The sequence below is a fragment of the Crotalus tigris genome, unplaced genomic scaffold (genome assembly GCF_016545835.1).
Source record: "Crotalus tigris isolate CLP2741 ecotype Arizona unplaced genomic scaffold, ASM1654583v1 scf7180000018636.906410, whole genome shotgun sequence".
Classification (NCBI taxonomy): domain Eukaryota; kingdom Metazoa; phylum Chordata; class Lepidosauria; order Squamata; family Viperidae; genus Crotalus; species Crotalus tigris.
The window spans coordinates 842,930-857,480 of record NW_024097116.1 but is presented as its reverse complement, the minus strand read 5'-3'; the positions used below and the strand labels follow the sequence as shown (position 1 = coordinate 857,480).

General features: G+C 34.7%; 1 protein-coding gene across 1 annotated transcript in view; it reads right to left on the bottom strand.

The window, feature by feature from the left end:
- The window catches only part of LOC120313360 (complement factor H-like), a 75,751-nt gene that overhangs the window by 43,518 nt on the left and 17,682 nt on the right, over positions 1–14,551 (bottom strand). The window contains exons 10-11 of the mRNA XM_039355197.1: positions 10,278–10,451; positions 1,088–1,261 (exon numbers count right to left, since the gene is read on the bottom strand). Coding sequence (XP_039211131.1) covers positions 1,088–1,261; positions 10,278–10,451 — 348 coding nt within the window. The remainder of the gene's footprint in view (positions 1–1,087; positions 1,262–10,277; positions 10,452–14,551) is intronic.

Genomic DNA, 14,551 nt, shown 5'->3' with positions numbered 1-14,551 from the left:
CAGCCCAGTATACAAATCACAATGGATAGTTCCAGGCCAAAATCAAATAAGCTAAGTTATAGAATAATATTAATACTTAAGTTATGATCCTGCTATAGCTTTAGACCTATCACAGTGGACTGGCTTGTAGGATGGTGGTGTTTGTTTCAAGCTAAGAACAAATAGCCCAGCAAATGTCTTTTGCAAAGACATTTTGAGTTGACTGACTAGTAATGGAACAAATTTTGAGACAGCTAGAGTGCTCCATATTCTGCTGAAGTATAATGCAAAATTTCTCAACATTTCTAAGCATAGAAGAATCATCCTGGTTTCATTGGTTTTCTTATTTTGTCCTTATTACTCATTTTAATGACCTTATTATTGTTAATAATGGGGCAATCCTGTATCATATGAGTTTAACTCTTCCAGCATTATGGATTTGACCAGCTCAAGGTTGACTCAGCCTTCCATCCTTCTGAGGTCGGTAAAATGAGAACCCTGATTTTGGGGGGCAATATGCTGACTCTGTATACTGCTTAGAGAGGGCTATAAAGCTATGAAGCAGTGTATAAGTGCTATTGCTATTGCTATAGCATTTTAAAATATTTTCTGAGCTATCCAATAAATATTATAAAGACCTTGGTTGGATTAATTCCATCCTGATGTCTGTAATGTGCAGAGGAGCAGCCTTGGGAAACTGGAGAAATAGTCATTAATAGCAAGACAACAGTCAGAAAAAAAAAATCTGAGTCCTGACCAAAAATGTTGACTCTATAGCAACAGAAGTCACTTTTCTACTTTATGATCATTGAATTTGGATCTAGATGTAACCAGATCCCACAGTTACTTAGCATTCTATATACAGCAAGTGAATATAAGCTTCCAATTGAGCATCCTTAACTATATTCACTGATTTGCTTGCTAATTCAACAATTTGAATCAGTTTAATTTTTCTAGATTTCTAATGAAAGAAGCTGACAGTCAGTGGCTTCAGTACAGAAGAAAAAATTGGATTCAAATTCAAGCTAATTCTTAAAAAAAATTAGCAGGTACAATTCTACATTTTTCTTCCAGGTCTGCATTAGTCAAAGAAAGCATGATGGCTTACCCAAGCATTTTGGTGGATGAGGTGTCCATTCTTGTCCCTTACACTGAATCCATTCAGGTCCTTCCAAGACATAACCAGGGTTGCACCTGTATTGCACTCGGTCATTTTCCAGGTATTTGGCTTTCTCAGTACTTACAATTTCCCCAAAGTCAATCTCATCTGGTTCTTCACATGCTGAAATTATATTTATATTAAATTATCTTACTTGCTTAGACAAGTTTACTTTTCCTATTTATTCTCAAAAATATGTCATGAACTGTGTGGTAGCAAACTTCCTGTTCTAACCCAAGTTAGATCATTATTTCCCACTTTTGTCTTAACTTGAAACTAATACTGCTGGACACTTAATCCTCAATACAGGTAGTCCACAATTTAGTGATTGTTTGAAATTCCCAGGAACTTTGGTGCTGTGCAGTTGAGCTGCACAGGTTCACATGATCTTGTTTTCTGACAGTTTTGCTGAAAACCAGCATGGACTTCTAATTTCCAGCAAAAGTGCATCAACAGTGAACTATTGGATCACTTAACAGCTATGGATTTGCTTATCTTACATGGTGTTTACTTAATGGCCACCCCAAAAATGGCTGTGAAAATCTAATCGATCATGTGACCAATCCACTTTATGCCCATAACAAGTTATGATTATGACGAGCAGAGTCCAAGTGGGTCATAGTTCCAGGACTACCTGCAATATGTAACCTTCCCTTGCTAATGCCTAACCTAAACAACTCTAGGGATATGAAGTAAGCTAGTTTATTAAACATAAACCAATTAATTAAAGTGGGCAAACAACAAAGCCCAGCACTATCAACTCCCAGGCAGTCATAAAAATAAATGACTGGCTCAAAGGTTCAATTAGTGTGAATATAAGCAAATGCAGTCTTAGCTTCTGCATCTTTGTAAAGTATCCTCGGTGTATTCTCCTAAAGGATATTCTCACCATGAATTTAGATATCTACTAATTGCTTTTGCATTTATTCTGAGGTAAACATAACTGAGATACATCTTTAAAATTTCAAACTTCTGACTTATGCATAACATGTTAAAACATCTCCTTTGCATAAAGGGTTACAGAAGCCACAGACATTATATGTTGTAATGGGAGACCGAAGCTTTAATAGAGGCATAATAAAATCACCTCATCTATACGGAAGTATAGAGAAAAAGAATCTATTCTAGTTAACACTCTCTTGTGGATTTGAGGAAATCATAGATAGCTATAGCATCAACAACATGTTCTTCTACATATGCACAGGAAAAAAAACTAAGTCTGAAAGCTTCATTAGGATTTATTGCCAGGAAAAGTCCTATTCATCTGTAATGTCTCATTTTTAGAATATCAGCATCTGAGTGTTATATGATGTGGACATATATTCAATAATTATATTCCATTTTACACGTATTCATTTCAACTTAGGGGGATCCTTTTTGTTTATAAGAAAAATAAATCATTAAACACAAATATTTCAATGAAAGGCCCTGGAGATAATTCAGTGATTAAGGGCCTGGAGACTGAAACATATGAAGAACGGTTGCAGGAATTGGGTATGGCTAGTCTAAAGAAGAGAAGGACACGTTAGTAGTATTCCAATATTTGATAGGCTGCCACAAAGAAGAGGGGATCAACCTATGTTCCAAAGCACCAGAAGGCAAGACAAGAAACAAAAGATGGAAGCTAATCAAGGAGAGTAGCAATCTAAAAATAAGAAGAAACTTCCTAACATCGAAAACAATCAATCAGTGGAACAGCTTACCTTCAGAAGTTGTGGGTGCTTCATCACTGGAGGCTTTTAAGAAGAGCTAGACAACCATTTGTCTGAAATGATATAGAATCTGCTGCTTGATCAGGGGGTTGGACTATGATATTCTTAAAGTATCTGCCATTACAAAGTTCCAGAAAGCCACAGATGAAAAATGGAATTCTTTGCTAAAAGTAACTATTTCTTTAATCAATGCAGAAGAAACAGTTGATGATTTCCTTAGTAACCCCTTGATTTTGCTTCTTCTTAACTTACCATTTTGAGAAAAACAGCCTGGCCAGAGAAGAAAGGCAACAACCAGGAGCAGCCAGCAATTCATAGCTCTTCAGGCAATGTCCCAACCACTAAAATTCAGCTCAACAATTTACAATTGATTGTTTTGCTCCTGGGAGGAGAAAATATTACTGCAATAATATGACTGTAACAGATAAGAAAGGTTTTCATAACGGCTTTGTGAACTTTGCATTGCAATAATAACAACAACTAATCAAGTAATAGTTCAGCTCTTCAGGCAGTGCTTCCAATTCTTCAGAAGTAAAAATCAACCTTGCATTCCAAGGTTGATAAGTAGATAAGAACAAAACTATTAGAAATGATATTTATGAAAAATTATTGGCAATGCAAACCTTTTTCTTATTCTTCCAGGGCTTAACACTGTATTTTAAATGTAAATCACCCAGAGAGATTCAGTTGAAATGGACAGTGTAGAAATTCAATAACTATATAAATTACAACTGATATCAGACATATCTATTTTGCATTTATTATATCAATAGTTATAGGAATATAATTTTGCAGATATCCAATACTTTCCTTAAATGACTCTGGAATTTAACAATCTTTAGCCAAATATAATTAACCATTAGCCAATCATATCAGGGAGACTATTTGTACCTGTTTCCCCCCAGATATTGCAGATCTAGATTGGATTGCACTTCTACGAATATCCAGAAGACAATATCAACTCCCAGAGCTAGAAGAACAGAGAAAATAATACAATGCCTCCTTATCAGAAGGACATAAGATCTACCCTTCTCCTCTTACTAACCAGGATGATGTCACCATTTTATAATATATTTTTCTTACATTCAAAAGTCTCATCTTTCTACAGGTGAATATGAAAAATATTATTTGCTAATAATTCCATCTACCTTCCCTAAAGAAAAAAAAATACGTATATCATCTGTTTCATACAATTTGAATTGAGTCAAAAAGATCCCTTCATCTTGTGTCTTTAGTGTAAACAGTATTTACATTAACAAGCATTACCAGCTGAAGGGTTCTGTAACTGGAATAAAGGGAAATTGTTTAGTCTAACTGTTGCTTTCTTGCTTTCTCTAATCAGATTTTGCACCAGGGAAATCTCATGCTAGCATGAAAAACAAGTACATGGATGGGGTATGCTGAAGGAGGGAATAAGTGAGTGTACAGGAATGATTGATGTCTTCTTGATGATGTAATGGCTCTATTGTTTGATTTTCATTGGCTAACAATGTTTATAAAGCAATGCTACTAACTTTCCAAGGTGTGGCACTTCTGGACTTAACTCTGCCAGCGTTCCAGACTGTTTGCCACCCAGCCATCTTATTTGATTAAATAAAGAGCTGTCTAAGAAGCCTCTGCTTGGGTTATCTGATTATGTAGATATGGTATCTCAAGTTTAAGTAAGTGCTGGGACCTTACACAACCATTACCAAGGCAGCTGTAAGAACAGAGGAGCCTGACACCAGGCCCAGAAAGTAGCTTGAAAGAATGTCTCAGACAAGACCCTTCTAATTCACATGAAAGTAAAGGAGGGAGAGGGAAATACATGTAGACTTGTAAGATTCTATAACTGTAGCTGATACAATAAATGTAGTACTGATTGGGCATTTGTTTCTTAGTCTGGTTCACTTTATAGGGCCAGTATCACCTTTAATATGAACTTGTCTATATTTGTTTTCCTCTAGCCCCATCCATACCTTTATCAGGCCACAAAGTTGATTAATACAATACCAAAAGACATCTGACATAAACCACAACTTATGTGACATATGTCAGAAGGATATTGAATATATGAAATAAATTGTTGCATAAAAGTTTGGATAATGACATGCACTTGATATCACAGATTCTTTCCCTTTCTGCAGAAACTCTTCCATCTTTGCCTATAACCAGCAACTGGAAATTCTTTTCAGGGACCTTCTTACTCTTTACACTTTTCATGCCCAAAGAATCTGCCCAGATTCTCAGTTATTGTCCATTCTTGTATATTTAGAAGAACTGAAAAAGCATCACGAGAAGCAAGGCCTTTAACAACTTCCAGAAGAAAATCAATCCTTTCTTATAATGCTTTCTGGCTAGCAAACAATATATCTTTATCACAGTTTTGATATTAGAATGAGAAATTAGGAGGTATGAGAAATTAGAAGGATGTGTGCAGTTCTCTCTTGTCTGTGGCCGGACTCTTAATATGATGCCTGAATATGAGAGGTTTAGAAACATGAAAAGCAGGATGGTTGATTGCAGAATGGATAAAGTAAAGTCCAGTCTTGCAAGAATAACTTCCTATCAGTGTGAGGATTTCAAGCCATAGCTTTGATAAACATTACAAAATTTATTGGAACTGGCAAAAAAGGCTGTTTAAATAATATATATGTATATATACATGTACACATACAGTACATCATTTAAACACAAACACACACACACACACACAGAGAGAGAGAGAGAGAGAGAGAGAGAGAGAGTCCTTAACTTACAACCATAACCAAGCTCAAAATTTATGTTGGTGAGACATTACGTGAGTTTTGCCCAGTAGTGGGATTAACTGGTTCGTACCAGTTCAGCAGAACTGGTAGCTAAATGTTGTTGAGTTCGGAGAACTGGCTGAACCCATGATGCTTCTGGAAGTCCATTCTAGGCCTCGGAGGCCTGGAGGAGGTGTCCCAGGCCTAGAACGGCCCATAGGAAGTGTGTGGATGTCACTTCTGGAAGTCCGTTCTAGGCCTCAGAGGCCTGGAGGAGGCCTCCCAGCCTAGAACAGCCCCCCAGAAGTGCATGGATGACACTTCCGGAAGTCTGTTCTAGGCCTCAGAGGTCTGGAGGAGATCTTCCAGGCCTAGAATGGCCCACAGGATATGCGTGGATGTCACTTCCCAAAGTCCATTCTAGGCCTCAGAGGACTAGGCCTGCATCCATGTAGAGAACTGTTTGTTCAAGTATTTGAATCCCACCACTGGTTTTGCCCCATTTTACAACCTTTTTGCCACTGTTTTTAAGTGAATCACTGCAGTTGTCAAGACAGTAACATGCTTGATAAATGAATCTGGCTTCCCCACTGACCTTGCTTGTCAGAAGATTGCAAGATCATAAATATGAGTCAGTTTCCAAGCATCTGAATGTTGATCATGTAACCAAGGGTATGTTGTAATGGTCATAAATATGAAAATCCATCATAAGTCACTTTTTTCAGTGTCACTGTAACTTTGAATGGTTACTAAATAAACTGTTGTAAGTCGAGGACAACCTGTGTATGTGTGTTTGTGTGTGTGTGTGTGTGTGTACTATATGTATGTATGTATAGATGTATAGTTGTACAGATGTATAGATAGATAGATAGATAGATAGATAGATAGATAGATAGATAGATAGATAGACAGACAGACAGACAGAGGGCTCAGTGGTTAAAGACGCTGAGCTTGTCAGCTGCTGACAGCCGGGATTTGAGACCCAAGCTCCGTGCAACAGGCTGAGCTCTCAGTACTTGCCCAGCTCCTGCCCACTTCGTAGTTCAAAAGTATGCAAAAGCATGTAGATTAATAGGTACCATTTTGGTGGGAAGGTAATAGTATTCCATGCACCTTTGATATATACCAATGCTGGCCACATGACCACAGAAATTGTCTTCGGATAACGCTGGCTTCCTTGGCCAAGAAATGGAGATGAGCAATATCCTTGAGTTGGACATGACTGACAGGGAAATCTTTATCTTTATATAAATGTAAATCGTCACACATGACATTGAATGTTCCCTGTGAATAAAAGTGTTGTGAAAGAGCTTTGTAGGTAGAAACCATTGAACTCAATTAGCATCAGGACTTCCATTCATCTTAGCTAATATTTGTGAGAATTTACATCTCCTTAAAAAATGAAAAATAATTTTTACAGATGAGTTTTATTTATTTAATGAACTTAACACTTCATGTTAAGGTATCATTTTCAATGATCTATTGTCATTGCTTTAGGAAGGGCTAATGATTGGTAATTCTCATTAATCAAACATTTTGGCTAAAAATTTATACATAAATACATTATTGACTTCAGGTACATTTTGAAAAATGTATATCACATACTATAATAGTTAAACATGGTGTATATATTTGTTGAAAACTGTGTTATCATTTTACCAATAATAATAAGTTCTAAAATGTAGCTTTTAAAAAGTAGGCTTTTATGTTCAAGACCCATTACAATCCAGAGTTCAGAATGAAGTTTCAAGTAGGGTTACTTGAATGATCCATGATTACTGACGTCCACATGCTGGTTAAAATGGGCTGCTATCTTTCATTGTCTTAGACCTACAAAATACAATATGAGTTTTCAAGTTATATTTTAAAGAACTATTTTTTTATACTTCTTCCTCTGTAACAAAATGCACCCTTGATACTTTTGCAATATTAAACTTATTCCACACATGGGCAATATGGATAAAATATCAGACATGGTTATCTCTGTACATTAAATCAGTTGGCCAAAATGGAGACTCGTTCTAGAATCTAGAGTGATTGTAGACCATTCTGTCACAAAGCAACTGTTTCCTTTTTTTCTTCCTCTAAAATCACTTTTGCTACAATAAAAATGTAAGTACTTCAGAAATGTTGAGACTAATCAGGAATCTTTTATATTTTAGGATCTAAATTCCGGAAGGCACAGTGAACCAGAAGCATAAGATTTAAGATGAGTAGGGGGACTGGACTGAATCCAAATTTACTTTTGCTCAAAGTAGACCCTCTCAGAAATCTATTGGATAAATTGAACAAGTCATCACTAAATGAAATTTCTTTGATTGCAATGGACTATTGGATCCAACCCAATAATTTTATAGTAAAAAATTCAGGCTGATTCAAACTGAACTTGCTGCACTAAGGATATGGAAATCAGTGAGAATATCCTCCTTAGAATAAATTACTCACTTCAGCCCTAAAAGATTCAGGAAAACATGAAATGAGGGCAGCTGTTGAATCTCTCTGACCCAATCCTTATTGTTTTTAAATATACCACTTACCACAGACATAAGCACTTCCTCTCTGTTGTTCTGAATGAAAGGAAACTGATTTAAGTCATGGGATGCCTAAGGATTTCCCTGGTTTAGAAACAGTTGCAGAAAGCAAGGCTGGTTTAGAATTCCATTTTATTCAGAGAAATCTCTGGGTTTGTTAAATATTTATAACCCATGGCTACCCTTAAAATATATAAAAATTGTGTGAGTTCATCTAGTCTTTCTCCCTCTTCATTATCTGAAGGATACTTCTTGAATAAGATGATTAAGAAGAAATCATCTTCCTTCCCTTTAGGAGCCATATAGGTGAAATAATCTTATATCAAAGTTATTTTAATAAGACTGACCAAACTTGGGTATAACCATCCAGCTTTCTATAAGAGTGATTCTATCCAAAGTGGGATGAGTGATTTAGGAGTGATGAAAACCATAAAATACTTGAAAATCAGAATGCTTCATTTGCATGCTGATAATAAAAGGTGGGAAGAAAATAAGGAAAGAAAGGGAAAGTATACATATATTAATGCAATATGGATAGTCCATTTTTCCATTTATGCAAGTAATTTTAAATGATCTGGAATATGGGTGTGGCTGATAGCCTCTTTTACATAGAAATTCAACTGTATTTCCATCTTAACAATGTGTTTTATTCCATTTCTTCACCATAGGTGTTAATATGCCTCAAATCTTGTTCCCTTATTATTCAAGGAACTATCTTTTCACTTTGGGCCGCCTAACCAACTTTAAAAGGAAAAGTTCCCTGTAAAGCCAGACTACACCTTGCTTTATCAAGCACACATCAAAACTGGCATGGAGCCACTTATATAACTGAGAAGGGCAGAGTTGGAATACCAGCAACTCCTATATTGCCAAGGACCAGCATACCACTAAAAAGCGCAACAATTTCACCTGGTGTGAGCAGGTAATATGGGGCAATTAGTTTAACTCTCTGTCCCTTCCCCTTATCTTATAGAGGAATATCCTATGTAAATATAATAACCTATTGTTTTTACTCTAATGTTGTTTTGCATACTCCACAGCATTCTTCAAAGTACACTTGCCATTTTGTGCCAGCATTTCTTCCAACCTGGAATGAAATTCACCAAAGATCTGAGATTTTTTTCTTTAACCTATAAAACTATAGAGGATTTAGAACAGATTAAAGCTAATAAATATTCTAATGTAGCTCAGTAGGCATACTGATGAGCTGGAAAATGGCTGGGTGCTTCAAGAAGCACCCCTACTTCCTTCCAGAGATTGGTCCATTTGGTTATTTTTGGATGTATGTTCACTAGTCTTTTCAGCCCGCTGATAGACACATGTCTGTATGCTTCTGCCTGTATTTCAGATCCTGAATATGTGTCCTTGTGTAAATATGTTATGTCTTAAGCTTTTACTTCAGAAAAGAAACAATAAAAGTTGTAAACTCGCTTTTGTAAGCACTGAATTTCTTTCTCTGATTGGGAAAGGATGTGGCTTCTTTAAAGAATCACTCTGATTACATCATCTTCTTGACTCCCTACAGTCTTCAGAGAGGTACTCCATGTGCTCTGGCTTATGGATTATGTTTAGTCACAGCATGGATGCTATACAGTAGCATCATAGTAATATTATTATTATTTAATTTGCTTTTGCTAGATTTTTTTCCTTGCTTTTTGTGAAACAATGTTATGATTATTATAAATGACTTCAGGATATTTTAAGAAGAAAAATTATAGAAATGTTATCATTATTACTGTTAGGTATACTAATCTCCTGCCATCTTTTTTTTATGCACCTCACAAAAACAGGGGAAAATGTACTCAGAAAGCAACTGGCTCAACTCAACAGAAGGGTTTTAGACTAAAATTGAGGGGGAAGGGTGAGCAATCTTTAGGATTATTAGAATATAAAATCAACCATAAACCCCAAGAAAACTAACTCACCCTGGACATACTTAAAGGTCTCAAATACTTATATACAAATGTTCAAAGTTTGGCTAACAACCAGGGTGAATTAGAAGCACTGCTGCTAGGTATAATAAACTAGTCTACTGCTACCATTGTTTTTCATCATCAGTCATTTATTGTCAATAAATCAATTTATCTTTCATAAACAATAAAGCAATTTCTGCTTTGGAAACAAACTCAAAACAAGGAAACTAAAAAAAAAAAAAAAAGCTGCTTACCTTAACAGAGAGGAGAGGGGTTCCAACCATTAGCAGTGCATTTAGAAAACTTCTTTGGGATATTTACAAAGATTGGACTTCCAAGACAGTTTATCTCAATTTCCTCATTATACATATATTGAGATTGCCTAGGTTGAAAGCGACCACCCCTCATTTCTGGAGGGGGACATTGAATTTCTACAGAGAAATATAAATAAGGATATGTGGTCAATAAGTCACTGCCTATGTGATTAATATATTGCAAAATCAGAAGAGATCCTCATGCTATAAACCTATAGAATTTATTATGTTTATGTTTATTATTATGTTTTTTTTCAATTTGCAAAGAAAAAATGCTAGGGGATCTTTCCCTGTCTCGTGTGTTTCAGTTCTATCAGCCTCACCAAATGGATGGGCTAAGGAAACTTAGGACTACCTTTACTGAAATTTGTTATAATAACAGTATCTTATGCATCTGATTGTGCTATATTCCTCCTCCTTCATTCAGTAAATAGGAAAGAAGTCCTGAGTGCTTTCCAAATGTTATCTTGCTTTTCTGAACTTAAGAATGCTTCAGCCCTTTTTTTCCTAGGCAACAGTTCCTGCATATCTCTTTGTCAAGGGAATTTTTCTTACTTTCTCCATAGGTATATGGAGAAAACACCAAAGACCAATATCCTCTGAAGGACTGGTGATTGCAGCACTAGCTGTCAAGCAATTGCCTCAATTTAAAAAGGTTGGGGTGTATCAAACTTACAGGACATCTGGCAGAGGAAAGCTGATACCTCTATCTTTCCCCTAAGCTAGGGGTCCCCAACTCTTAAGTTCATCAGTCCCTTCATAATGTTTGAGATTGTTCACTGACCCCAAAATATTTATTACATTTAAATAATTTAGTACTTACTTACCATCATCTAAAACAACAGCAACAATAACAGTAATAAAATCATACACTTGTTGACTACATAAAAGACAACAAAGAACAATCATTGATACAAATTAAAAACTGGAACTTACTGAATATGCTGGAAACAAAAAAACCCTCCGAATATTGAAATAATATAATAAAAAAAATATCAAAATCCTGTCAAGGGAAAGCACTACATGATCAATTTCTACAAAGATTCGAGGGAAAAGTGAATGAAGATAAAACCAGGTAATGGTTACAACTGGAACATTTTTTTAAAAAAAAGAAACTTGAGTTTGGCTGCTGAAGACCAAGATATTCAAACTAATCTTATCAAGGCCAGAACTGAAAAATCATCAAATGATTCAAAGGACAGATTATGCAGACAAGGAGGGAAGAGTAGTCCACTTACTCAACTCATGCAAGAAATCAAATTGTATAGGGTCTTCTGCTTGGACTAGAAGCAGAAGGGTTGGACTAGAAGACCTCCAAGGTTCCTTCCAGCTCTATTCTGATTGATTGAAATTTATGTTTTAGGAACATAATATAAGCAGACCTGATATTTCTGAACAAATTACAGTTTAAGAATACATGTGACTTCCAAATGATCACAATGATGGACTAAGATGTCTCTGGAGGAGTGGAGATGATATTGTGATGAGGACTGATGATTGGATAACAAGTCTGAGCTTCCTTGCTTAAAACCTCACTTTTTTAAGGGATTAAAATTATTTTAAAGGGAAAACATCACTTTCTTTTTGGGATTAAAATTATTTTAAAGGGAAAAAGGCAGAACAATTAATTACTTGGTGAGTGTGAGTGAGCCTTCATTCTGGATTAAAGTAAAAAAATAAAATATCAATTTTAAAAATTTAAAATCAACAACAAGAAGCTTGACAGGAATTTGTTCTAAATAAGTTTGAAATAGATTAAAAAGGATAGCCAGGTTTGAAATACTATTTTACACAGCACTTTTGAAATTATTAAATATATACATAGCTTAATGAGAATGCAGATTGTTTTGAGTTTTAGCGAAGACACAATTGGTGACTTTTCAAAATAATGAGCTAAAGGAATCCTAAAACAGAAGATGTGATTTTAGAACTTCAAAGTGTCAGAAGGGATCAGATGCTTAAGGTAATACAGAAAAGGCAAATGGTGGTTGGGGGGGGGGAGAGAGAAACCTCCCTTTTACTTTTGTACTTGGCTCCTTTTCTCTTTCTGGGCTACAAATAAAACAAATATATGCTGCTAGAAAATCAGCAAAATTTGGAAAAGGAAAGAGAGGATTGTTAGAGCACTCAAGAAAAAGATGATAATTCCAGAGATTAAAAAAATAAATGAAGAATTAGGGAAGAATGTATCTGAATCTGTTAAAAGAGACTTGATTACATTTGAAGGGAGATTGGAAGAAATATTTGTAAATATGAAGGATAAAATGAAAGAAGAGATGATTTAAAAATATCTGAAGAATCTGTGGGGCAGTTGACTGGAGAGGTGAAAAATTTAAATTTAAAAAAAAATCAGAACAGGGAGTCAGAAGAAATTTGAGGGAAAGGAAGAAGAACAGATTGAAGGGAGGATAAACCTATCAGGACAATTGTGAGAAATTGGAGTAATAGGGAGGCAATCTAATAAATACAAATGGGCTAGTTCTTCCAAAAAAACTGCAACCAAATGGTCTTTCTTATTCCAAATATACATATAATAATAAAGGGAGAACTATTTGATAATTCAAAAGCACTGACATGGAAGGTTAGTTGGCAAAGGAAGAAAGCCAGAGTAAGGCTGAAGAAAATAAGGGTTTTGATTTATTAGAAGGGATTTAATATTACTAATTAGAGGGTTGAATATGGTGGAAAATAGATAATTTTTAGAAAATAAAGTAACATTATAATTGAATAATAAGGGAAATTTTGGTCATCTAATATAAAATATTTGTAAATCAGTTAAGATAATAGATATTACCAGAAAAAGAGAGGGAGTATTTGAGCTTTTAAAAATTAGACCTAAATGAAAAAATGTATGTATATTACTGATTTATTGGTTAACCCAGACAATACATATAATGGTTGTGATTTATTAGAGGGGATACTGTATTATTAATTAGATGGTTTAAATATGGTGGAAAATAGATAACTTTTTAGAAAACAGAACAAGACTATATTCAAATAGATAAAATGTGTATTTAGAATATTAGATTTTGTTATAAAAAGGGAAAAATGAAGAAGTTGAAATAAAGGAAACTTTGGTTACCTAAAGCTTGGAAATTATAAATACCAAATGTTAATTTGAATATTGATGGGAAATTAAAGCTTGGGAAAAAAGCAATAACAGGACATTGATTATATTTAAGGAATGAATGCAAACACAATTAAGATAAAATTACTGATAAATATAATAAAGATTTTTACTTCGTTAATAATAAGAACTGTATTAACTGTATTAACCTAATATGAGATAGTAGATATTAAGAGGAAAAGAGAGGAAATATCTGATGTTGTAACTTGAGATTTATACTAAAGGTTTATGTATGCTATTGAACTATTGATTAATCCAGTCACCATGCTGCTTTTTAAATACTTAATTGTAAAATTAGAAAACCAATAAAATATTATTTAAAAAAAGAATTCTACTTAAGGAAAAAATATTTTTGATTGAAAAGCTCGAACATAAAATGATACCATTTTTTTGAAACAAATTGGAAGGAAAGATTTTTAATTTTAAATAGTAGAGGTGTCAAGACAAGATGTCAAGTCAAGATGTCAAGCCTGGGAAATCAAGAGATGGGATCAGGCAGCTCAAATAAGTATAAAGATTTATTGCAAGCTTAAACTCTCTACAAGAATCTGGCCAACTGGCTGTTAAGAGAAATGTGTGGGAAATAAGAGATGCATTCAAGGTGGGCTGGACTTAGATCTTTTATGGGTGTGCAGGGACTCATGACTTATGATGTGTTTTACCCCTCCTTGGGCACAGCCTGGTCATCTTCTACAAGAGAGTTTGACTATGGTAACTCAGTTTTAACATCATGAGATTTCCTAGAAACATTTAAAGAAGACATGGACACAAAACAAATGGAAGTGACAGAAGAAACTATGCAACAGACACAACAACAAACTAAGGGTGAAGCACCAAGTTAAGTACAACCGGTATTGATTTTGGCATATACAGGAGATTTTAAATCCCTCATGTGATATATAATTAAGCAAACTCTTCCATCTCAAAACAGAAATTTATTTCATTATTTGAAAAAATTGAAACAATATGTAATTTATTTAGAAGAAAAACATAGTAGTAAAAATTATTTAAAATATTTGATTTATAAAATTTATCTGAAGAGTTCATTTCCATGGGAATAAAAAAGAGAAATGGAATTGTTTTGAAACTC